The sequence below is a fragment of the Gossypium raimondii genome, chromosome 7, assembly GCF_025698545.1.
Source record: "Gossypium raimondii isolate GPD5lz chromosome 7, ASM2569854v1, whole genome shotgun sequence".
NCBI classification, from domain to species: Eukaryota; Viridiplantae; Streptophyta; class Magnoliopsida; order Malvales; family Malvaceae; genus Gossypium; species Gossypium raimondii.
In genome coordinates, this window is record NC_068571.1 from 37,510,277 (window position 1) to 37,536,130 (window position 25,854).

At 36.4% G+C, this 25,854-nt stretch overlaps 3 protein-coding genes across 3 annotated transcripts; 1 reads left to right on the top strand and 2 right to left on the bottom strand.

The window, feature by feature from the left end:
- Positions 1-201: 201 nt before the first annotated feature.
- Positions 202-3,148, bottom strand: LOC105793111 (uncharacterized). The gene is made up of 3 exons (XM_012622041.2): positions 2,893-3,148; positions 2,443-2,705; positions 202-484 (listed from the first exon to the last, which is right to left on the bottom strand). Exons 1-3 carry the CDS (start codon positions 2,984-2,986, stop codon positions 368-370), a joined length of 474 nt encoding a protein of 157 aa, XP_012477495.1. The 5' UTR covers positions 2,987-3,148; the 3' UTR covers positions 202-367.
- Positions 3,149-5,489: 2,341 nt separating this feature from the next.
- LOC105793105 (probable receptor-like protein kinase At1g49730) lies at positions 5,490-8,121 on the top strand. Its single transcript, XM_012622036.2, has 7 exons — positions 5,490-5,771; positions 6,510-6,765; positions 6,974-7,026; positions 7,102-7,169; positions 7,328-7,417; positions 7,519-7,588; positions 7,668-8,121. The coding sequence occupies exons 1-7, from the start codon at positions 5,708-5,710 to the stop codon at positions 7,970-7,972; spliced, it is 906 nt and encodes a 301-aa protein (XP_012477490.1). The 5' UTR covers positions 5,490-5,707; the 3' UTR covers positions 7,973-8,121.
- Positions 8,122-8,221: 100 nt separating this feature from the next.
- On the bottom strand, positions 8,222-10,634 carry LOC105793098 (dnaJ protein homolog). Its single transcript, XM_012622029.2, has 6 exons — positions 10,256-10,634; positions 9,991-10,156; positions 9,497-9,635; positions 9,129-9,405; positions 8,843-9,041; positions 8,222-8,766 (listed from the first exon to the last, which is right to left on the bottom strand). Exons 1-6 carry the CDS (start codon positions 10,403-10,405, stop codon positions 8,447-8,449), a joined length of 1,251 nt encoding a protein of 416 aa, XP_012477483.1. The 5' UTR covers positions 10,406-10,634; the 3' UTR covers positions 8,222-8,446.
- Between the last annotated feature and the right edge of the window lie 15,220 nt (positions 10,635-25,854).

Consider the following 25,854-nt stretch of genomic DNA (forward strand, 5'->3'; position numbering starts at 1 on the left):
CTTCCTCTCATAAATTATAATAATCTTAATGGAAGGTTGGACAACCCATTGCGGAGAGACTACTAGTCCCTTAAAAAGTCTCACACAGATAATACTGTCAATATCGCAACGATTTGAATGGTCCAATGCCCAACCTAACATATTGTGAGTTAACTCGTAATTTTCTTTTCCAGGAAAATCTGGGGTGGGTAAAAGGATTAGTTTAATATGGAATGATTGCCTGCTTCTTTTTCCTTGATAGAGCCTAGTAGTTATTAGACCGGTAAAAGTACAAAGATGTTCACAACTTGAGATCTGTCCATAGCTAAAATAAGCAAACATCCCCCTACATTCATGCCAACACTCATATACCCATGTTCTTGGTGGGTTAGGCATCGGAGATTGAAAATCCAGACGCACCGAAACCAATTTTGAAATCGAACGAAATGCAAGTTAATTGTGGAATTCCATCACCCGTTAATGTCATCTTAAGCGTGTAGGAACCCTGCAAAAGCAATACATAGAAAATATCAGCTAATTGCCTCTTGTGTTAACTACCACGTAATATATAACTCGAATTAATAGTTCTAGATCACTTTTGGTCATACTTCCCTCCTAAGAAAGAGTAAATCTGGGTTCTGGACCTGACTGATAGTTAAGAACCAGATTGGTTTAAATATGCAACCAAATGGTGCATTAACACTTTCATGACATACGAAAAGCTAGAATATCAGATTGTCAAAATGATCTAAGAGTTCAAAACAATGACAATTCAAGCCAAGTTGTAAAGAAACAAATAAAAAACAGAACTTCGAAAGCAAAACAGGTTAAATGCAGACAAGAGAAAAAGATAAGCAAAGATCAGTGTTGTCAAGTGTGCAAGGCACACTGAGGTAATAGAACCCTCATATCGGATTGAAGTGAAGTGCAATATCTATATGTGCTAGTTTTGGTTTTTGCCTACAAATATATATACACAAACATCCATATCAAGTTTAAGATATATAATAAACTCTGAAGTGCAGTCTAGTTTTTCTACAAAACATGCATATTGTTCTATTGTTCAGTATGCATGATTTCCTTATGGGTCATGTCTATTGTTGAATATTCAAATACTGAGATGTATAGAATATGACACTATCTCTTTCTTGCTACTAAAGGTATATCTAACAAAATAATAATAATAAGAAAAAAATATTAAAAGAGCAAATGAGGCCTTGGGACCTTGAATTCACAAGTTCAAGTTCCACCATGTGCAAAATAATGTGTGGACTTGTTAGTTAACTTGAATTAAGTTATTTAGTTTATTATTTCTAAAGATTGATCCTGTTTAGACCTATTGATATAATTAGTCATAATTTCAAAAAACTAAAATAAAAGAGGACTTCAATGAGGTGGGGTTTCTTTTATTCCTATCGCCTTACAGTAAGGCGTGCCTAGGCACACCAAGCATGCACCCTGATCAAATGGGCCTCACTTGAAAGGGTCTGAAGCGCTCCTGCACCTAGGCGCACGCCTTGACAACAATGGTGAAAACAAGGTCTTGGATTTGAACAAAACCATTGGAGTTTTACCTTTAATTGCCTAAAGAGAAGTGAAAATTTACAAGGGCTATTGGTAGTTCTACTCTATGTTACTTGCACTCAAAAATGGGTATCTTCAATTTTTCTAAGTTTTTTCCATGCATTTGGAGGGTTTCTAGAGGGCCATATTTCCATACCCATGTCCGAAAATGTAAAGTACATGGGTGTCAGACAGGGGTACTTTAAGGAATGTGAAGAGTTGGAACAAAATGGGTTCTATCCACTAAAATCCCTTGAAACGTCCATTACAGATTAACCAAACATGGGGTGAAAATAACAGTGAACGTCATCATGAATAATAAATTGAATATTTCAAAGCACATCAGGCATGGATGAGTTTCGGATTTCCCATCCCAGGCTAACATATTGAAGCATAGTGCAGGTCAGTTTTAACAGATGAGCAGCAGGTCAAAGGCAAAGTGTCAAGCAACTTCTAAACCTAGTTGGAAATTAACCATAGAAATGGAATTAAATGAAGCAAACATCCATTTGATGACAACATGTAAAATGGTTAGGAATTAACAAAGGAAGTCACATATAAGGTCAAACAAAGGTGTCTATGAGATTTCTTATTGTTCCTGCATGAGACTTGAGGACAATGAATCGTTAATAGATATAACTTTGAAGACCGGTTTGCATTCTGTCTTAAACATATGCTGTTTTCAGCGTTTCTTTTCCTTTTTCTATTTCAAAAAGCTAAGGGCGACGTGGGACCTTAGAAATGTGAGATACTAGATCAATCATGAAGCATTCAACCAAGCATATTGCTTTACCTAACTGAATGGCTAGTTGAACATCTCAAAGTTCAAGTGAGTGTATAAAGGCACCTCACAGGTAGTATAACCTTAAAAAAAAAGTTATGGCCATATGTGGAACTTACCGGTGGAGTAAATCCAGGTAAAACTTGATTGTGAGAGAGTACAAAGTTGCCAACTGCAATAGGACAGGATGTTTCCTCACAAAGTGGATGCGTTTCTTGATGGATATGAAACCCAAAGTAGGAAACATCAATCACCGCTTTGCCTCCAGAGATTGCTTGACCAGTAGAAGCTGAGATGGAAAAGGTGGCTGGCTTGCCACTAACCACTGGATTAGGTGATATATCGATTCCATTGACTTTCACAACATAATTACCTCCATTATCTGCATTGCTTTCAATCCAGAAATAGATCATGCATATATTAAGATCAAAAGGCGAAGTAAATTAACACAGATAAAAAGGGGAAAAGAAATTAAGAATGTATAGACTAACATATATGAGTTCCCTAGTAGATATTTCAAGTAAAGGACAAGAACCCAACAACAATGTAGCGGAAAGAAGAAAACAGACCGCAATATTTGAAATCAGTGGCTTGAAGAAAAGGCAAGAAAAGCAAAGATATGGCTAAAAGGGCGAGCTTCAATTGAGTTGCTACAGTGTCCATTGCAGGATTGCTTACGAGAGTTTTCTTCGCTTCAGTCTCGAAATGCCAATTTACTCGGGAATAAATAATTGCTCTGTAAATATATTATCTATTCACATTGCAAAACTATCTTCTTTTTTTCGGTTGAAAGGGAACCAACACTGCAAAACTATCAGTCTCTTTTGTATTGATGTCATTTCCATATTGAACATGGAAAGAGGCCAGAATCTGTTCCATGTTCATTGAATAATAATTGAAGAGGTGGGAAACCAGTTACATGGGCTCATAGCCTGTCTCTGGGGTATACATAAACCCACTGGGCCTCAACCTGGTATCCAAGATTGAAGAATCCGCATAAACAAAAAGATAACCATTAAATTGATTGTCATTATCTAATCTTTGGTTCCCCCAAGGACCAACTTGTCATAGTGCTGCTCCTTTTTACTGTTTTAACTTTAGTTCTTAGTCTAATTAACATTTTGGTATCCAGAGTTGTTACTTCTCTCAATTTGCTATTGATATTTTTTTAATCAGTGGTTTAGGATTCGATTCTCACTTTGAGTATGAAACAGTTTTAAAATTTGTTGTCGGCGTCTACTCTTAATGAGCCTAAAAATGTAAAAGATTAGTCACTAAATTCACTCCAATAACTACATTGAGAAACCAAAAAAAAAATTCACTTCCCTCGCGCATATTAATCCAAAAATTGTAAGCTAGTGTTTTTTTTTGGTGTGTGTGAATTTAGTATCTTTAGTCAATCAAAATGCATGTCACCTCCTGCTTTTCAGTTGTTTCTCTTCTTTTTGAGCTGCTAAATATTCTTAAAAAAAAAAAATTGGCGGCATGATGTAATGATTTAAATAAAATTTTTTGAATAATTTAATAATTAAATTGTAAAATTTTTTAATTAAGCGATCAAAATAAAAATTTATCTATAATTTAATAACTAAAAGTATAATTTACCCATAAAAGGGTTATGTAAAAACTGGTGTTACCTTCTTTTATTTTCCTTTCCTTCCATTTCCCTTATTCTAGTGCAATCCAAGTGTAATAGGGTTTTCAATTGTTGCAGAGGTGAAGACATGGAGCTTTGGGTTTCTTCTTCAGCCCAAATGAAAATTAAAGGAAATTTAAAATTTTAGGACAAATTAAATAGGTTTTTTAAATATATATATATATTGATATAAAAATCCATAGAGGATTGATGTGAATTGTTTTTTTTAATTTAAGGTATATTTCATTTTTTTTTATGGTTGATAAAGGTTTGACAATTTATTTTTACGGACGAAGTTAGAAATTTATTTTAGGGGTTAAATTAAATTATAAAATTTTAAAGAGATTAAAATATAATTATACTATGTTACATGCTTATTATTTAAAAAAAGAATAAACTCGTGTATTTTTATAATTTTAAAAAATTAAAAGAAGTGAAATAATATTTTGTGATTTGAATTTTGAAGGGAGGCAAAGTCCCTGGGAACTCCTGGCGCCGTCGTATAGATGTAATTTGGTTAACCTGGGAGAACTAATCAGTCCCAACTTCATGGGCTAAAATGTGAATTAACCCCCTTTTATTTGCTAAACTAAAAGAAGAGGAGGAGTTGATGGTTGGGTTTAGGTTGTCAAAGTCCGATGTTAGAGTATTATTTATTAATTAAATAAAGTAAAACCAATATTAATTATAAAAATCTGTATCCAAATCTTAAGTAGAAAGTGAGTTGTTTGGAATCTTAAATTGGTCTTGGAACAAGTTAATACCACCCAAAGGATTCCCTTTCAACAAGCTAGGAATAATCACAAACAATTTTGTTGATATAAACTAAAATAACATAGTTGGAAAATTTATATACTCCGCCTAATTAAATTGTTGAACCCATTTTTTTGTTTTAAAAAAATGAAGCCACAATGTTTAAAATTGGATATATTGAGATATTGATGTTGCCCCTTGCACATCACACAATAATTTTGCCATTACTCTATTTCTATCTTTTATAAGAAAAATAAAATTAAATTAAAAGAGTTATATCTGTTAAATCTTTAAAAGGAATTCAATGATTAAATGTTTTATACACACCCTTAATTCTTGTCTTAATATTATATCAAAAGAAAACCATTTGTTTAAAGTTACGGATCACTTGTTTGATGTGTATGACAAACTTGAATGAATAATTTAAGTCGAAGTAAGTACAATTGATGTAAGTATAAATATATAAATATTAAAAGTTTAATAATAGAGAAAATGTAGGTATGTGAGGTAGTTAAGAAACTAATTTGGAGAAATAAGTCCTAAGAAAAACTTAGTGGTATATTGAAGTCACTAACACACCCATAAATACCCTACCAAGTCCCAAAAAAACTGTCAAAATTGGCATTAAAATAACCGATCTACAATTTAATTAATGAAACCCACTAAAACTGATCCAACGACATTAACAGATTTTGACACTTCATTTAGGAGTCACCCAAAACTTTTAATTGCCCCCAGTGAAGGGTTGAACTGATTCAAACGACCACTCACTCATCATAACTCTCACTTCCTTCCCAAGTTTGTGAATTATGAGATGGAATCTCAGTGTTTTATTATTATTATTTAATTACCGAAAATCGGATTCTTGGGTAATACAAAGACATGACAATTAGTAATTAAGTATTTGACTGCCGCAGAACCAGGGTCATATAAGTTAACCCAAGAGAACAAAAGAAAAGAAGTGTTTCAGAAAGAAACAGAGTGTTGTTTTGGGAATGGATCCTATGATCCGGAAACTTAGATTTCGTCTTCTTGCATGGCTTCACCGATCTCGCTCCGGTAATTCCCCCCCCCCCCCTTTTCCTTTAATTGTTTATTGCAAAAAAATAAAACATAACCGTTGGGCTCAAACTCACTGTCTTTGTCTGTTAAGACTGTTATGTTTTTTAGATTAACCGTTGTTTTCGTTTTATGGGGAACTTATACTTATTTTCAGGTGGGAATTTACTAAGGGTTAATGGGTTTTTTTTTTTTGTAATTGTTCATGAATCATGATCCTAGAGAAAATTTTTGATGGAAATTGGTGGATTTTTAGCTTTGATCATGCTGGTTTAAAATTGGGTTTAATAATTTCTGGTGAATTTGGTTTTGGAGGTTTTGAAGGACTGTAATGAGATTGAACTTGGTAAAGTTGAAATCTTGAAGAATGATATTGCCAGCTCTGAAGATTCTTAGCTAATCTATTTACTTTTTATCAGTTTCAATGGTGCTTAGGATGGTAAACCAATTAGGTTTCAATCTATACATCTCCGTGTATGTGTTGGACAAGACGTCTTTGTGTCTGCATATATGTAATAAATCTTGATCATATGCTGTCCCATTGTTCTGTAATTAGATCAGAAAAGAAACATTATAAGAACTTGTTAAATATATTGGTATCAGCAAATGCAATGGATAAAATTTTGAAAACTTGGCAGTGCATTTGGTTTAAGAAGGTTACTATTATGAGTTTGTCCATGATGTGTTGCATTGTCAATTATGATTATACATCATCCCCTTTCTTTTGTTATTTTTCAGGACCAATCTTGTTTGTGAAGAAGTTCTCATACAAAGATGTAAAGAGGGCAACCGATGGCTTCCACAGGATAGTATACAGCAATTCCCATGGGGCTGCTTATAAGGCCAACTTTGAAGGAGGTGAAGTTGCTTTGGTAAAAGAAGCAAGAGCTTTTGATGAAGGGAAAGAGAGTTTCTATCGAGAAGTGCAATTCTTGGGGCGATTGCATCACCGCCATCTTCTTTCGCTTAGGGGGTTTTCCACAGGGCAGAAGAGGTTGATGTCTAACTTTCATGTTCCTTCCCTTTTCTGATGTGCTTGCTTTTAGACAAAATTGTAGAGGCTTGATTTCGAAAAAAGAAAAAAAGTGTGCAGCAGTTGACACTTGACAACATCAAATGAAAGATTCATGTGTGTTTCCGTAGCTTCTACAATCAAGACATCATGCATAAAGATTCATCATAGTTTTGCTTTATCTTTGCAGGTTATTAGTGTTTGACAATATTGAAAATGGAAGCTTGAAGGAGCATTTTAATGGTAAATCTATAAAGCATGATTTATGTGTACTTGCAAAAACTTCATTTTGTGTTTTTAAACACTGGCTCTTGACAGATCCTCTCAGGACTCCTTTGAATTGGAAAGCAAGGCTACAAATAGCTGTAGGTGTGGCAGCAGCATTGGTAAGTCGCAAACTCATGTATCTAGAGTCTGTGGGTGAGGGAGGAGATTACCGATACAGGGTTTCAAACCCGAAATATACTCAACGTTACTTTGTAAAATTTCTTCTCTGCATATTAGTTTGATCGCTGTATAACATAATTCATACACTATACCGCAGGAATACTTGCTTCTTTTCAGTAACCCACCTGTTTATCATGTCTCCATCAGCTCAAGCAATATCATGTTAGATGAAAACTTTACAGCAAAGGTCAACTTTCATTCCCTTTTGATGTTAGCATTTGTATAGTTAACACTGACATCATAAGAAGCTAATAAAAAGTAATGACCATTATTCTTTCTTTAAAACAGCTATCAGACGTCGGCCTTCTCAGTTCAATTGGAACTTATGTTCAAATGCCTCATTCCTCGTGTTCGGAAGGTGAGTTGATACTATAGCAAGAGTTGCTTTCCATTCCAATGTGTGTTGATAGAATATGATATTCATTGTTTGATTGCAGAATGCATGGATCAGGAATGTGGCAACATAGTTTATCAGCTTGGGGTTCTGATATTGGAGCTAATAACAGGGCAGTCATCGGAGAAAGGGGGCACTGATTTAATCCAATGGGTCCAAGGATCTCGGCTAAGCAGTTCCATCCATATGATGATAGATCCAGATCTAGGGAACAATTATGATGCTGGGGAGCTTAAGAAGCTTTTAGTTGTAGCAAGATTATGTATAAAATCCAAGAGTAACCCTAAGTTTCCGGTCTCACAGGTATTTCGTTTTCTGCAGAAAAAGGTACACATTCCCCGAGATTAAGTGTTGGTAAGCAGAGTTTAGTTTAGTTTTGTACACAAAATTTCATTTATTTTATTTATAGGAAGGAAGTTGGAGTTCATTCATTTATGGAGATTTTGCAAGACTAGAACAAATCCAATAAATAAAGAATTGTTTCATTCTGTTTTCAATCATAATGGAATAGAAATGCATGCAAATATGGTACTAGTCTTATTGTTAAAGAAGATTTGGCGCACATGTAGCTAAAATCAAGAGTGGTGGATCCTAGACTGAAAGTGTGGAAATCTTAAGTGAGAAAACATTAATTAAAAATAAATAAATAGCCTACAGAGAAATCGACATTTTCTATAAAAATGTCTGGTAAACAAAGAACACTTCCGGACTGCAACAGAGCAGACTTGCAAAAAAAACCATACAGTCCCAGTTATGTTACTATGAAGATCAGCTTCCATAAACCTAGGAATATGAATACTACTCAAACCCAGCTTCAATTCATTACTGTTGAGCACATTGCACCCTCTGGGCACCACCATGCGTATCCTCATCTTCATCATAGGCTTCCTGAGCTGCCTGCTGCTTCCTCCTCATCTCCTCTTCAATGTTCACATCGTGTAGCGTGGTCTCCTCGCACTCATCGAGCTCCATATCGGTCAAATGAGATGTTGGTTTTGGCGGCAGAATAGCCTCAAGTGCCATAATCTGATCAGGGTTCAGAGAATCAGGGAATTCAACGGTGAAGTGAATGTACATTTTGCCCTTGATGAATGGCCTCTGGTACAGGGGCATCCCCTCATCATTGATTGCCTTAAATGAATCTGGGATAAAATGTTACACAAGTTAAAAACCAGGCAATGCAAAATAAGAAAGCCTTAAATGTCCCCGACTACTTACCAGGCTTAACAACTTCCCCAGGAATCGACTTGATTAGAAGTTGTCGACCATCAAGATGGGTAACCACAAACTGGAAGCCACACAAAGCTTCAGTTAGAGCCAATGTATGTTCCACAAACAGGTCTTCTCCCTTTCTCTTGAATTTTGGATGGTCTTTCTGCTGAAGGACAAAGACTATGTCCCCTGTAATGGTATCAGGCTGCAGAGCACACCAAACATCAATAAAAAATCAGTTAGGCCCCATGTTACGGTGCATATACTAGACTAATTATTGAATAAAACATACAGCCTCATCAGCTTCGCCTGGGAACGTAATCTTCTGTCCGTTCTGCATACCCTTTTCTACAATGACTTCCAGCACTTTCTTCTCCTGAACAACCTTCTCACCTTTACACTGAGGGCAGCGGTCCTTGTCATTTATCGTCTCACCCGTACCCTTGCATTCATTGCAAGGATGTTGCATTTGCTGAATCATGGAAGGACCAAGGTGCCTGACCGAAATCTTCATACCAGAACCCTGGCAACCAGGGCATTGCATTGAAGCTCCAGATTTCGAACCCTTGCTGTCATAAATAACACGATTACATGTAAGCAAATACTACCAACCGTTCCAAACATAGGAGAAAAAAGGAAAGAAGAAAACTATTAACTTACCCACTGCACTTGGAGCATATCACATTGCGGGAAAGTGAAAGCTTCTTTGAGGTCCCAAGGTAAAGATCCTCCAGAGACACCTTCAGGGGATGAACTACATCCTCTCCCCGTCTCTGTCTTCTTCCTCGACTGCTAGCACCTGGTTATCCACAATAACACCATGATTCAATCATCCAAATCTCCATAAAATTCTATCCCACAAAAACCATAGAATTACCAAATTTCTCAACCATTTATTAGTATAGCACTAATGGTTTTACTAAGTCATCGAACAAGCCGATATTCAAGTGTTAAATTTAGAACGAAAGTGATTATGCTCCTAAAAGACAATCCAACATTAAACAACATAACAATGGTTTCAAATACCGGAGCCTATTCTTCAGTCAGAATCCTGTAAATAAAAAAAAGTTCGAGTATATCCTTAAACCCAAGAAGACATTCCAGAACGGAAGGAAAGTAATACTCAAATAACCATATTTTAAACTAAACCTCACCTCCAAAGGGACTACCACCGAAGAAGGATGAAAATATATCAAAGGGGTCATGAGCCGCGGCTCCACCACCCATTCCTTCCTTGAGAGCATCCTCACCGTACTGATCATATATCTCACGTTTCTCAGGATCACTCAAAACCTCATAAGCTTGAGCTAACTCTTTAAACTGCCAATCAAAAAAAAAAAAAAACCCAGCAAGCAAAATTAGCGATAAAACGATTACACCCACAATTAATCAGAAAAAAACAATAAGCAAAGATTGTACCTTTTCAGGATCACCACCTTTGTCTGGATGGTTTTTAATGGCGGCTTTTTTATAGGCTTTCTTTAAATCATCGTGGGAAGCATTCTTGGAAACACCCAGAATCTCATAGTACCTCGTATTATCACTCTTCTTGGGTGCTCTTCCAAACATCTTTTTTTATCTTTTTTTTTTTTTTGGTTTTCAGCAGTGTAGTGTATCAAAACAGCTTTCTTATTCACTTTATTTCGGGGGAGAGAGCGAATATAACACAACAGAAAGCCCTGAACCAGGAAATGAAGGAAAGAATAAATCAAAATGGCGTGGTTCCGACGTAATTGGGATGGACTCCCTTTTATACGACCAGATTGTTTAATGTGGAGTATTGAGATTTGGTATCCCTTTTCTTGTTTCCAAGTCTCTACAACCTTTACCATTTCTTTAACAAATATTTTAAATTTTATTCATAGATGGAGTGATAAGGAATTTAAATTTTAATGTTATTAAACAGTCATTAAATTTTTTTATTTTTTATTTAAATATAATATAAAAATATTAAAAGTAAAATTGTGATCATAATAATATTAATTATATATATATTTAAAATATTTCTACAATTTTATAATTAGGTTGGTGACCCGAGTGAACCCAACTCAATAAAATATTTTAATAATAATTTTGGTAAAAAAATTTATAATACTTAATATTTATCACACCTGTAATTTAACTTTTATAGAAAAATAATTCTTTCTTTTTAAATACAATATTATTTAGAAATAGAAATAAATTAGAATAAAGTAATAAATTTTATCAAATATCAAAATTGAGCAATCCTCCATCCATTCAAGTCACGATCAGAGCACGCATACAAGGGCTTGGTATGCAGGATCCTAGGCGAAGCCAGCAAACATTTGGAATCGTTTCTACCACCCAACAGATGGGGATCAACCCCATGCTGGTCACTACAAGATGGCAACCTGGTACCACAAGTCATTGAAGCATGCATCCATTACCCTGTGTGTCAGATTATAGGCTTTGGCAGGCAAGAGCCTGCTGGAAACCAATGAGAGTCTGATGTTAGAATATACGAGGCATGGGTTAGTTCCGGATATTTTATGAATGCATGAAATTATCCCATAGGTATAGCGCTGATCTATGATTTCTATGTGTTTCCAAATGTATCGAGGTGGCCGGAAAGCTAGGTTTTGACTACTGTGAGGATATAGATAGCACTGGGAAAGGAGCGGGCTTAGTAATTATGTGGAAAGCTTTGCTTATGTCGAGGATTCGCCCAATCATTTTTGGGTATCACTAATATACGGCCATCCCTCCCTCTCACTTTGAGCAGCCGATGAGCTTCAAAATTATGGAGGGCCATGACTTTCCTTTTCTAGATGTGAAGTCAAATTGGTATTAATTTAATTTTGAAAGTGGAACGGAAATAGGGGCAAATGAACAAAAAAAGCTTTTTTTTTCAAAAATTATCGAAATGAGCCAATTATTTAATTATTTATCGAAATAGTCCATTTTCCGCGAAATCGCGTTCACGTCAGCTCGATGTCAGGGTATGCGCCAGGAAATCGCGTCCATGTCAGCGCGATTTGCTTACGTGGACACAAATTGCGCCCTCTAGGACGCGATTTGCTGACGTGAATGAACAGTTTCTCATTTTTAGCTTGGAAAACTTTGGAAGGCCATAACTTTTCGCTCGGTTGTCCGATTGAGACGGGTTTTTTTTATTTCGAATAACTTTTCGAGATCTACGCGCTGACAAAGAAGGCGGTTTGCCGCACTTTTCATCGAAAAATATCCCTTTTTGCCCCTAAATTTTGATTTTTTAGGTTTAAAATTAAATTTTGAAACATTCAAATCATTATTTTCCTTATTTATTTGAAGTAAACACCAGATTTTTTTTACAGAATTGTTGTATTATTTCTTCTAATTTGACACGTGTATGGAATAGGTCCGATAAATCGTTAGAACGTAAGTAATATAATTAAGATAATAACAGTATTTTTATAATATATCAATTAATTAGTTTAGCTTAGTTAGTTAAGATGCTTGCTCTTTTCCCTTAGTACCTTGGTTCGAATCTTATTGGTAATAATTTTGAATCTTTTTTGAATCAATAGCAACAAGTACAAAAAAGATTCAAATGGCACATCACATTCCTCAACAGTCAACTCTTTTAGCATAGAAAAGGAATCCTTATGAAATTTGCTGTGCCATATCCTCTTTGCGTTCCTCAAATGGCAGATTGTGATTTTCTCCAAGTTAGAAAAAGCAACCTGCATAATGATAGAAAGTGCTAATTACAATTAGAAATAACTTATATAAAATATTAGCTCATCGATGCTTAGGCAAAGGCATCGGTAACTCATATAATTAAGACAGTTAGAATCATTGGTCGTTTGAGAAGAACTTAAATGAATTTAATATAAAATTACATTCAGTTGACTTTTCTGTACGTAACTATTAACATATACTACAAATAATGATTTGAATGTTTCAAAATTTAATTTTAAATCGAAAAAATCAAAATTTAGGGACAAAAAGGGATCTTTTTCGACGAAAAGTACGGCAAACCACAATCTGCCATTGAAAAGTTCCGCAAAAGTGCTGCAGTTTGTCAGCGCGTAGATCTCGAAAAGTTATTTGAAAAAAAAATTCGTCTAAATCGGACAACCGAGCGAAAAGTTATGGCCTTTCAAAGTTTTCCAAGCTAAAAATGAGAAATTGTTCATCCACGTCAGCAAATCGCGTCCTAGAGGGCGCGATTTGTGTCCACGTAAGCAAATCGCGCTGACGTGGACGTGATTTCCTGGCACGTACCCTGGCATCGCGCTGACGTGGACACGATTTCGCGGAAAATGGACCATTCCGGTAAATAATTAAATAATTGGCCCATTTCGGTAATTTTTGAAAAAAAGGGCTTTTTTTGGTCATTTACCCCGGAAATAGGGCCTTTTTCTATCTTAAATTAGATTTTGTTTAATTTTTCTTTAATTAACTTAAAATCAATTTGAAATACTTTTTAAAATTTTAACATGAACTAGAATTGATATTTTGATATCCACTTATGTAAAATGAATTTATTTTAAATAAAATTATATTTTTAGAGTGAGAACCTAGTTTCATAAGATATGGTATTTCTAGATTTGAAAACCGAAGAGACCAAACTAAAGAAAAGAAAATTCATTTTCTTCGATTTTTCTGCTTTAGAAGTATAAATAATAAAAAAAGTAAAACTTAGAAAAATAAATAAATAAAAGTATTGGTTGAGTGGTAAGGTTTTATTGATGCAAATATTATAAGTTCAAATATCACGTATACAAATTATTTATTATTTTTAAATTAAACCAATAAACTACACTCGAATAATATAAATTATTTTAATTACAAAAGATATTTTGTAATTTTTCTAATTGAATTAAATAAATTAAATTGCTTTATTTTATTTTTATAGAAACTAAATTACTTCTAATCATTTGGCAAAAATAAATATTTCTTATGAAGCAATTACAGTGAGAGCTTTTAAAATGAGAACCAAATTGTTTTTAACCCTTCGATCAAAATGAATAAATCTAAACCTTAGATTCAAGATTTAATCTACTTCATTAAAATAAAGAGTGTCGAAACTATTTTTTTGAAAACGGGGTCGACTTTAATTTTGAAAACAAAAACGAACATGGGAGTCGCCGCCAATCTTTTTTTATTTAAGTGTGATCGGATCACCTCGTGATGTAACCATTTTAATAAAAGTTTAAATTTACTAAAACGATCATTTTTGGTCTACAAAATCTAGAAAATGGGTTCGGGAGTCGGTTACGCACGATGAAGGGTTAGCACTCTCGACGCGCCCAAAATTGGTACCTAGTTGATTACTTAATGTCTTAATGCCGAAAGTTGAAAATTTGAAAGGAAATTTAAGATACAATCCCTTTTTTATTAATGTTATTAAAAACGCTTGAATAAATTGAAAAGGAAGTTAAAGACCTACTCGTCTCGACGTAACGAAATGTCACATCCCGTAAGTTAGGACATGATATTTGGGAACCTTCGAGAATAAGCTTGCTTTTGATTTTTTATTGGAATTTCGTATATTTTGAAATTTAAAAGGATATTTTGCTATTTAGGTTTAACGAGAAAATTGAAACCCCATAAATTAGGGTACAATTTCTCGAATCTCCCAAAACGCGAAACATTGCCTTATTTTAAAACTTTTCCCTTTTTTGAATAATAGCGAATACAATACTTGAATGAGATTGCATTTATTTTATTTGTGATAAAATAAAACGGTTTATTATGGGTATGTACAAATCAAACATAACTTTTGAAGTGATGAAATGAAATGAAACGATAATATAGAACATGAAACGACAATTTTTCAATAAAGTATCACGTTAATGAATGACAATAATGCGAAAACAAATAAACTAATTGCAACGTACATAATGATAATAATCACATCACATGCAACAATTTAACATGCCAATATTAACAATCCAAGTACGAAACGAAATAATAGAGAACAATTTTATATAGCTAATAGTATAAATCAAGTGATTTATAAGATTAATTTGGAATGAATGGTAAAATATCTCAAACAAACAATATATAAAACTTAAAATGAAAGAGAAAACTAAGATAGTTTAAAATACAAAACAGTACTCTTTCTTTATTAAAAATATGTGTAAAATTTAAAAGACAATGTATATATTTATGGTAATTTAAAACAAATAATATAAATATTAAATAAGGTATAAAATATTAATATATGTAAAACTTAAAATAAATAATAAAAGAAGAGCCCTTTTTAAAAAAAAATTAATTAATTAATTTTTAAAAACAAAGAATAATAAATTAATTAAATGGAATAAGGATGAAATTAAAATCGGGCCCAAAATCAGGAGTTTAATTCGCAAATAAATAAAAATAGGGTTGCCAGGGGACTGAAATGAAATGCGCCTAAAGCGCGAGGGACTTTCAGGGAAATATTTCCCAGTCCTAAAGTGCGGTGTTTTAACCAAGGGACTACACATGGCCTAAGGACCAGATTGAAGCAGAAATAAAATTCTGTGGCCAAAATAAAAAAAAAACTAACAAAGGATTAGATTGCTCTTTTTTGTAATAGCGGAGGGACCGCATGCGCAAATAGCCCATCAAATCAGAAAACATGCAGATCCTATCAAGGCGGGTCGGGTCTTCGGGTCCTAGGTAAAACGGTGTCGTTTTGGCCACTGATGCTAAGCTCCAAAATTGCGTCGTATTGACCCCATATAAATAGCAAGAAAAACACACACACACACACACACAAAAAAACATTTCACCCTTTATTTTCAAAAAAAAAAACTGAGAGTCTCTCAAACTCTCTCAATCCCTCCCCCTCACATTCGACCGGTGGCCTTCTTCAGCCTTCGTCGCACCACCCCGTGGCCGGCGGTCGGCATCGGGAAAGAAAGGCCTTTTAGCCCTCGTTGCGGCGTCATTGAGAGCCAAACTCTCTCAACCCGTGAGAAATAAACGAAGGGGAGACCATCGACCCTTTTTGACCCGAATCGGGTGACGGAGGAGAGACCCTCTGACGGTGCAGCCACGACCATCTCCGGTGAGTTCCCTTTTCCCCCTTTTTGTTCTTTAATACTTAGTATGTAAAAAAATAAAATAAAAGATAAAAAAATGAGAATCGAACCAGTAAGAAAAAAAGTCACCTTTTAAATCTGTTTTGATTTTGTTGTTTATATTAATGTCTGTAAAAAAAATACAAGTCACAGATTAGGACTTTTATAGCCGGATTGCAAACTCCTTAATCATTATTTTTTGTCATTTTGCTATTTGTTTGTTGTTTTTGTTGTTGCGTGTGGTTTTCTTTTGCAGGTGGTCTCACGTACGTGGAAGAGGCTATGGTGGCTATGGCGTGCGATGTGCGGATGGGACGTCATGATTTAACAGTGGCGAGTAAAGTTGTAAGACCTAGGTCTTTGCTCACCTAGGGTTTTTTTTGTTTACTGACTTTTGTTGGGGTAGGGTTAAATCTGATTTGGGCTAGGACTTAAGGCTTGATTGGGTTCAATTTGGGCTTCTAATTTTGGGCTATTGAATTGTTAATGGACTGTTATATTTTTTTAATTTGGTTTGGTTTATTTAGTACGGACCTGGGCTAATTGGGCCTGCAACAGCTGTCCCTCTTTGCTCGTTGTCGTGTAACGAGAATGGAGCAAAGACATTTAATAAAGACCAATTTGCTCGGTCTTAAAGAATTTTGACTCCTTTGAGTGCTTCTTTTCTTCGAGCAGCTTTCTTCTAGTCCACTACGTCCTATTGCTTTGATTAACTCCACTGTAACTTTAGAAAGAGATACGACTCGTAGCTCCAATCCACTCTGCCGTAACTTTAAGAGGGCGAGATTTGTGCTTTTAGTTTGCTCCACTGCAATGTCAATGAGATAAAACTTGTTGCTTCAACCTACTCCACTGTATTTTCAGGGAGATAAGATTTGATATGATAAGATCTGCTATCTACAGTCTGCTCCACTACAACTTTAGGGAGGTAAGACTTGTTATGGTAGATTTAATCTGACCTACTGCAACTTTAGAGGTATAGGATTCAGCTTCAGTTAACTCCACTGCAACTTCAGGGAGATAAGACTTGTATCCTGTCCTCAATCTATTTTACTGCAACTTCAGGGAGATAAGATTGGTTTAAACTGCTCCACTGCAACTTCAAGGAGATAAGGTTTGCTATAATATGCTCTACTATAACTTTAGTAAGATAAGATCGGCAATTTATAGCTTTAAACTGTTCCACCGCAACTTTAGGGAAATAAGATTCGCTATCTTCAGTCTACTCCACTGCAACTTCAGAGAGAGAAGATTGGTTTAAATTGCTCCACTGCAACTTCAGAGAGATAAGGTTTGCTATGATTTGCTCTATTACAACTTCAGCGAGATAAGATCGGTAATTTATAGTTTTAATCTGTTTTATTGCAACTTTAGGGAAATAAGATTCGCTATCTTCAGTCTGCTCCACTGTAACTTTAGAGAGATAAGACTTGGTTTCAACTTGCCCCACTGCAACTTTAGGGGGATATGTTTAGTGACTTCAATATACTCCACTGCAACTTCAGGGAGATAAGATTTGATATCTTTAGTCTGCTCCACTGCAACTTCAGGGAGGTAAGACTAGTGGCTTCAATCTGCTCCACTGCAACTTCAGGGAGATAATATTCACCATGATGACTTCAATCCATCCCACTGCAACTTTAAGGGTATAGGATTTGTGGTTTCACTGATTTGTCCTCAAACATAACCTGTAGAATCCATTTTATGGACTTATTTATGCCTAGTGATTAGAATGTCATGATCAGAATGAATCAAATACTCCTAACTATATGTGTATGAATGATATTTGCATGAATACAGGATGAAATGAGAATGATATCTTTTTTAGTGCTTAGGTTGTTATTGCTCGTTGTTCATCAAACTTCTATCATTGAAATGTTACCATGTCTTCTTGATTAGCTAGTATCTTCTAAAGAAATAGTCACAATTTAGACTATGCTTCCTCAAATGTTTCTAACCCGTGAGTTTGGTTAGTTTTGAATAATAGTCCTGTTTCAGGTCCTTGTACTATTCAGAAACCTTTTAGAGTAATATGTAAAACTCCTTTTGCTTGAACATTATCAGTCTATTAATCGTTATTTCAATGAAAAATACTTAAAAAAGATTATCACAATGGACAAGATGAAATTTTGTTGAGAGCAAAGCTCGAGATGAATTAATCAAAATAGCAAGTTTTGCTAGAATACAAAATGAGAATTAATCAAGATGGCGCATTTCGCCAAAATACAAAAAATGAATAAAATGGAAATAGGTGCCCCAGATATTGTAGCATGAACTTCTCTACTTAAACTTCTTGAGGACCCTTTTAAACTTGATATGGGTTTAGAAGTCCTAGAAGACTTTGTTAATGCCCCAAGATGTAGCATCCTTCTTTCTTGCTAATTCAAGCATAGTAAGACTACCGCATGCTCCACATTTGATCAAAATTTGAATTGCCCTTTTCCCAGGTTTTCAATTTAAAGCCTTTTTGGTCTCAAAGCTCCTTTTGTGGGTTTTCGCCTTGGCCTCTCCCTCTTTTTTATTTTTTTTATTTTTTAGGTGAAGTACTTCTTGACTGAATCCGAATTCACAGGATTAGGCAGGTTCTTGTCGTCCATCTCGGTCAAAATCAACGTTCCTCTAGAAAAGGCCTTCTTTACTACATAAGGTCCTTCCCAGTTTGGCATTCACTTTCCTCTGAAGTTCTTTTGTATAGGAAGGATCTTCTTGAGTACCAAGTCCCCCTCATAGAATTTCCTAAGATGAACCTTTTTGTTGTAAGCTCTCATCATTCTCTTCTGGTACATTTGACCATGATGAATAGCTCTTAACCTCTTTTCCTCGATCAAGTTTAGCTGATCATATTGGGATTGGATCCATTCTGCTTCATCCAACTTTAGCTCTGACGAGACTCGAAGGGAAGGAATTTCAACTTCGATGGGTAAAACTGCCTCCATCCCATAGATTAATGACAAAGGAGTTGCCCAGTAGAGGTTCTGACAGACATTCTATAAGTATAAAGGGAAAATGGTAATTTCTCATGCCAATCATTATAAGTCTCAGTCATCTTCCCCACAATCTTCTTGATGTTCTTATTGGCTGCTTCCACTGCGTCATTCATTTTTGGGCAGTATGGCGATGAGTTGTGGTGCTTGATCTTAAATTGGCTACAGACCTCCGCTATCGTGCTGTTGTTCAAATTTAATGCATTGTCAGATATAATCCTCTCTGGCATTCCATACCGACATATGATTTCCTTCTTTAAGAACCTACTGATTGTTGCTTTTGTGACATTAGCATAAGAAGTAGCCTCTACCCATTTAGTGAAGTAGTCGATAACTACAAAGATGAACCGATGCCCATTTGAAGCTTTTAGCGTTATTGGTCCAATAACGTCCATGCCCCACATGGAAAAAATCTATAGAGAAGTCATGACATGGAAAGGCGAGAGAGGCACATGAATTTTGTCTCCATAAATTTGGCACTTGTGGCATTTCTTGGCGTACTTGACGCAGTCTCCTTCTATGGTGGACCAATAATATTCGACTCTCATGATTTGCCTTGCCATTGTGAAACCATTAGCATGCGTTCCGCAAACACCATCATGGACCCCTTCCAAGATTTGCTTGGCCTCAACAACGTCTACGCATCTTAGCAGCACCTGATCTCTTCCTCTTTTATACAGAATCTCTCCATCTAAGACGTAGCCACTAGCCTACCTCCTTAACGTTCTCTTATCATTCTCAGTTGCTTGGTTTGGATAATCGTGATTTTTCACGTATCGCAATATATCTTGATACAATGGGTGATCGTCTTTTTCTTCTTCTTCGTCAATGTTGTAACAGTGGGCTGGTGCCTCATAAATACTCATTTGGATAGGCTTCACATCCTCTTGTTTATTTACTTTGATCATAGAAGCCAATGTAGCCAATGCGTCGACCATCTGGTTTTTATCTCGCAGGAGATAACAAAAGGTGATGTCATCAAACTCCTCAATCAATTCAAGAACTAGCTTTCGATAATTGATCAACTTGAGGTCTCTTGCCTCCCATTGAGCTGATAGATTACTATTGTAGAATCTCCGTATACCTCTAACACTTTGATTTTGTGTTCAATGGCTGGATGGATACCCAGGATGTACACTTCGTACTCTGCCAAGTTGTTTGTGCAATCAAAATCTAATTTACTAGTAAATGGATAATGATCTCCATTTAGGGATACCAAAACTGCCCCAATTTCGTTGCCTACATCATTTGAAGCTCTGTCAAAGTTTAGTTCCCAAGCATTGCCTTCTTGAGTGTCCTCTTCAGTGGTTACCACATACATCAGATCTTCATTTGGGAAGTCAAAGTTTAAAGGCTCATAATCTTCTAGAGCTCTGCTAGCTAGAAAATCTGCTATTGCACTCCCTTTTACAGCCTTCTAATTCACGTAGAGTATGTCGAATTTAGAGAGTAGAATTTGCCATCGGGCCATTCTTCCATTCAGAGCAGTCTATTCCATCATGTATTTCAGTGGGTCCAGTTTTGAGATTAACCAGGTTATATGGTATAACATGTACTGTTTCAACCTCCGAGTCGTCCAGATTAAGGCGCAACATAACTTCTCAATTGGCGAATATCTTGTCTCACACTTGATGAACTTCTTGTTGAGATAGTATATCACTCTTTCTTTTCTTCCCGACTCATCATGTTAGCCAAGCATGCATCCCATGGAATTTTTACTGCCAAGTACAGTATCAGTGGCTTGTCTGGGCAAGGCGGCATCAGCACTGGGGCATTAGACAAATAACACTTAATTTTGTCAAAAGTTTTTTGGCACTCCTCATCCCATACACCCGGATTGTGTACCTTAAGAAGACAGAAAATGAGGTCACATTTATCAGTTAACTATGAAATGAACCGAGTGATGTAATTTAGTCTTCCTAGAAAACCTCGAACTTCTTTTTGGGTGGAGGAAATTCTTGTATAGCCTTGATTTACCTGGGTCAATCTCAATCCCCTTTTCACTGACTACAAATCCTAACAGCTTTCCTGATCTGGCCTCGAAAGCGCATTTTATCGGGTTGAGCTTTAGCTGGAACTTCCTTAACCGTAGAAACAGTTTTCTCAAAACTTGCACATGCTCTTTTTCTGATCTAAATTTTGCAATCATGTCGTCGACATAGACTTCGATCTCTTTATGCATCATATCATGGAATAGGGTTACCATGGCTCTTTGATATGTTGCCCCTGTATTTTTCAGTCCAAATGGCATTACTTTATAACAAAACATTCCCCACATGGTTACGAATGTGGTCTTTCCCATGTCTTCAAGATGCATCTTTATCTGGTTATATCCCGAGAAGCAATCCATGAAGGAAGAAAGTGAGTAACCTGCCGTATTATCCACCAAGGTGTCCATATGGGGCAGTGGGAAATTATCCTTTGGACTGGCTTTGTTCAAATCTCTGTAGTCCACACACATTTGCACCTTCCCATATTTCTTTGGAACGGGGACTATGTTGGCTACCCATTTTGAGTATTTGACCACCTGTAAGAATCCAGCATCGAACTGCTTCTTAACCTCTTCTTTTATTTTCAACAAAACATCAGGCCTCATCCTTCGGAGCTTCGGTTGAACCGGTTTACATTCTTCCTTTATGGGCAGTCAGTGTACCACGATATCAGTACTTAACCTAAGCATATCTTGATAAGACCACACGAAGACATCTTTGAACTCTTTGAGCAATTCGATGAGGTCTTGTTTCGTCTCTACGACAATACAGGCGCCGATTTTCACCTCTTTTCCTTCCACTAGGCTTACAACGTCCACTGACTCTTTGTAGGGTAAAATATGTTTTTCCTCTTGCTCTACCATTCTTAACAAATCAGGAGAGAAGTTACAGCTTTGGTCATCTTTAAAATCCTGAGAATCGTTTATACTCATGCCTCGCTCAAAAGGGAACTCTGAGTTAGTAGCGGTATCATTCACATCATTAATATCTTGGGGTCTGTTATTGGAGTGAAAAAAAGTCCAAAGAAAAAGAATCTAAGAGTAATTATATGTATAATATGATTATTAATGGAATGAAAAGAATAAAAGAATATTTGCTCAAAATGAGACTGAACGATGCATTTTCATTGAAATAAAATTTTTGGACATATGCCTTTTTACAAAAGATTTTTATTGCTCCCAGGCTTAGGGCAACGAGTTTGTTCTGAATATTACTCTGAATTGGTTCCAAAAGTTACAAGGATCTCTTCTTTAGTACAGTTGTTCAGAACACGTCCAGGCTCATAAGGGCGGATGCCTGATAAGTTTTCTTCCACCATTCCCTTTTTAGATATGGCGTTGATGCTTAAATTTCCTGCCATTTCTTCGGTAATTTCTTTCCTCCACTCGGGGTAAATAATTCCCCCTAAAATGAATGTTTTGGATATGTGGGGAAAGGTAATTGATTCCCATTTAACCTCTATCCCACTCAATCACGCTCTTCTTCTCTTTCGCTTCTTTTCCAATTCATTCTTTCTTTCCCTTGCGTCTAGCTTATACCCCAAACCACAACGGTCCCGTTTTTCAGTCAAGAATGGTACTTCGACCCGTCCCTGGAGGTTTTTTCCAAGTCCTCTTCCAAGTAATGCCCCCTTTCCAACTGTCAGTCACAAACTCATCATTGTGGCTTTGGATATTTTGAGCATTGGAATTTTGCTTCCCTCGACTACGAAAGTTGTGTTCACGAATTCCAATGATCGAAATAAACATTTCATCGCCTCACTATCAGCCTCTATATATGGTGTGTCATTGGTAATCGATGCAATGATGTCCTCTTTTACACTTATAGTTATCAATCGGCCCTCTATTACCAACTTTAGCTTTTGGTGAAGCGATGACGGTACAACCCCTGCTGACTGGATTCAAGGCCTCCCCAATAGGCAATTGTAAGACTGTTTAATGTCCATTACCAAGAAATCCACCTCATGCGTGTTTGGACCGATCGAAAGAGGTATCTTAATCCTTCCCATAACTTTCCTCTCAATACCATCAAATGCTCTTACTATATTTTGGCACAATTTCATATGAGAAATGTCCACAGGCAGCCTTTTTAATGTGGATAGGGGCAAAACATTCAATGTCGATCCATTGTCAATGAGTACTTCTAGTACTGTGTACCCCTTACAATGGGTAGTGATATGCAGAGCCTTGGTGGATCCCATGCCCTCCGATAGAATTTCATCGTCATTAAAAAAGATAAAATTATCAACACTGATGTTGTTGACAAGACAGTCTAATTTGTTTACTGAAATGTCGTCAGCGACATAGGTTTCGTTTAACACCTTCATAAGTGCGTTATGGTGTGTCTCTGAATTTAAGAGTAGAGCCAGTACTGATATGCGAACGGCTGATTGTGTAGTTGTTCCACGACACTGTACTCACTGTGTTTTAGGAATTTCAAAAATTCTTTAGCTTCTCTCTCTGTTACTAGCTCATTAGCAAGTATTCTAGCTTCTCTTTCCTTTGCTCGACCGCCAAAGACTTCCCATTAATAGGTTCAATTCTTGAGTTTTGGGTATCATAGTGCTTACCACTACGTGTATAGAAACCCACATCTTTATCTTCCTCTGATGTGTAGACTGGGCCTTCCTCTTTCGGGAATGTCACATTGCAGTCATAATTCCAAGGTACCCTTTTGCTATCTTTATAAGGAAAAGAAACATGTTTTTGAATTTTGACCTTCGGTGTACCTTGCGCTCCAGTTTCGCTGGCCTTTGGTCGTGAAATAATTATTATCGGGCTATTAGCCCTGTAGACCTTCTCTGACGACCCTCCTTATGAGGTGCAAACATCGTTTCCTTCGGCGTACTCAAAGAATTCCAGTTCCTTGTTGTCCATTAAACCTTGTGCTAAGGCTCTAAATTCAGCGCATTCTTGAATTACATGCCCTTCTCCATCATGGAATATACAATAGTCTATTGCTTCTTGGGATTTGTCCTCCAAATCTAATGTGATTAATCCTCTTTTTACCATTTCTTTCCAAACCTCTTTCAACGGGGTTTTCACTTTAGCGGTATTCTCATTGATTTTCCTCCCCTCATTATTGGCTATTGCGTTTACTCCCTTATCAACATGGTTAGGTAATGGATTTTCTGCACCAGACAGATCGTCATATTTGACAATGCCCATATCGATGAGCCTTTCATCCAACTTTTTGAAAGCAATGCAATTTTTTATCGAATACCCCGTGGTTCCTGCATGGTATTCGTATTGGGCGTTTGGTAATACCATTTAGGGTATGGGGGTTGTATTATCTTTAGGTAGAAAGGGGAACAACGTGTGCATCAAATAAATTCTGGTATAACTCTCTGTATGTCATTGGGATAGACGTAAAATAGGGTTTTTCTGTTCTTTGCCTAGCATTGGACTCTTGTCTTGGTGGGCCCTGATGACCAGTGGTTATTGTTTTTATTTGGCTCATAGTAACTGGCTTCGAATAACTCTTGTTATACACGGTTACATTACTCACGTCATTTTCATTTTTCCTTGGGTCCGACCTTTTGGCGTTTTCACCAGCCTCTATCTTTCCCCATCTTATCGTATTTTCTATCATCTCCCCGATCATTACTACATCCGAGAAACTCTTAGTCACGCTTTCTAGCATGAGATTAATAAAAGGCGCCTTCAAGGTATTGATGAAGAGTATGGTCGTTTCTTTTTCTAGCAGTGGCGGCTAGACTTGTGTTGCGATTTCCCTCCACTTTTGCGCGTATTGCCTGAAGCTTTCATTTGGCTTTTTCTCCATGTTCTGTAGTGTGATTCTATCAGGCGTCATGTCTATCACATGGCTATATTATTTCATGAAAGCTTGCGCCAGGTCTTTTCATGAGCTAATTTGGTCACGATTTAGCTGGTTATACTATTGGCCGTAGCTCTAGTCAAGCTATCTTGAAAACAGTGAATCAATAGCTGATCGTTATTGACATATCCTGTCATCCTTCGACAAAACATGGTGATGTGAGCCTCAGGATAGCTGGTCCCATTATATTTTTCAAATTCTGGTACTTTAAACTTTGGAGGGAGCACTAAATCTAGCACTAGGCTCAACTTCTTAGCATCGATCCCACTATAGTAATCAACAGTTTCCAATGCTTTAAACTTTTCTTCTAACTACTTGCATCAGTCCTCTAGTTGTTTTGGGAGCTCCACTCACGCCCTCCCTATTTCAACTATGTCATCAAGGTCAAGGACAACCGGATTTGCCGGGTTATCTCCACGGTTGGAGCCTGAACCCATGTGAAAATTTATCGGTGCCGAAGTGCCGGTCTGATATTGAGGCCTGATATTAGCGAACACCCTTTGTGGTTGTACTTGGGCATCGGTTGGGGTAAAGCCTGGAGGATAAATAGGATCCTTGTTGTCATCTCCAGTATTTATCATAGGGATCTTCCTTTTTCCTAACCCTCCGGCTGGTAATTATGTTAACCGGTTCATCATGTTCTTCTAGGATTCTAACATTTGTTCCCTTATATCCATCTGGATCTTGGTTAATTGTTGTTGCAACTGATCCTGCCCCTCCTTTTGCATCTGTTCCAACCTTTGGTCCATTGCTTTTGTTTTCTTTCGTGTAACGTAAGTATGTTCCAGGGTAACTGCCACAATTTTAGGGTCCTTTTGTGAGTTTGAATGCACATGATATAATGAAATGCAAATGCATGAATGTAAATGAATGTAAATGAATGTAAAAATGTGTTGATTCTGATCCAATTTCATTAGAATAACTTTCCTAAAAAAACAAATTTCTTTACACAAAATGGATTACATATATGGCCTAGCCCTAATGCCTAAGGCCTTGATTTGTCTAAGAAGCCAATCTAACTCCCGACCTCAATCTGACTCTAACTCATATTTTACACTTAGTAAATCAGCTTGGGCTGCCAAAGTTTGTAAATGATCAGCCACCTCTCGCACTTGGGTCAAAGCTTCACCCATCACATAATCCATTTCTCTGACCTGGACTTGAGATCGATGAAGCTGCTCTTTCCAACG

Bases quoted from the DNA above. Each gene is read 5' to 3' on its own strand.
- LOC105793098 (XM_012622029.2), bottom strand. From the start codon at position 10,405: ATGTTTGGAAGAGCACCCAAGAAGAGTGATAATACGAGGTACTATGAG. The intron at 10,157-10,255 runs GTACAATCTTTG...TTTGATTGGCAG, and splicing joins AAGGTGGTGATCCTGAAAAG to TTTAAAGAGTTAGCTCAAGC. The intron at 9,636-9,990 runs GTGAGGTTTAGT...GTGGATAACCAG, and splicing joins CGGTGGTAGTCCCTTTGGAG to GTGCTAGCAGTCGAGGAAGA.
- LOC105793105 (XM_012622036.2), top strand. From the start codon at position 5,708: ATGGATCCTATGATCCGGAAACTTAGATTTCGTCTTCTTGCATGGCTT. The intron at 5,772-6,509 runs GTAATTCCCCCC...GTTATTTTTCAG, and splicing joins GCTTCACCGATCTCGCTCCG to GACCAATCTTGTTTGTGAAG. The intron at 7,418-7,518 runs GTCAACTTTCAT...TCTTTAAAACAG, and splicing joins ATGAAAACTTTACAGCAAAG to CTATCAGACGTCGGCCTTCT.
- LOC105793111 (XM_012622041.2), bottom strand. From the start codon at position 2,986: ATGGACACTGTAGCAACTCAATTGAAGCTCGCCCTTTTAGCCATATCT. The intron at 2,706-2,892 runs GTCTGTTTTCTT...AAAGCAATGCAG, and splicing joins CACTGATTTCAAATATTGCG to ATAATGGAGGTAATTATGTT. The intron at 485-2,442 runs GTAAGTTCCACA...TTGCTTTTGCAG, and splicing joins TACCTGGATTTACTCCACCG to GGTTCCTACACGCTTAAGAT.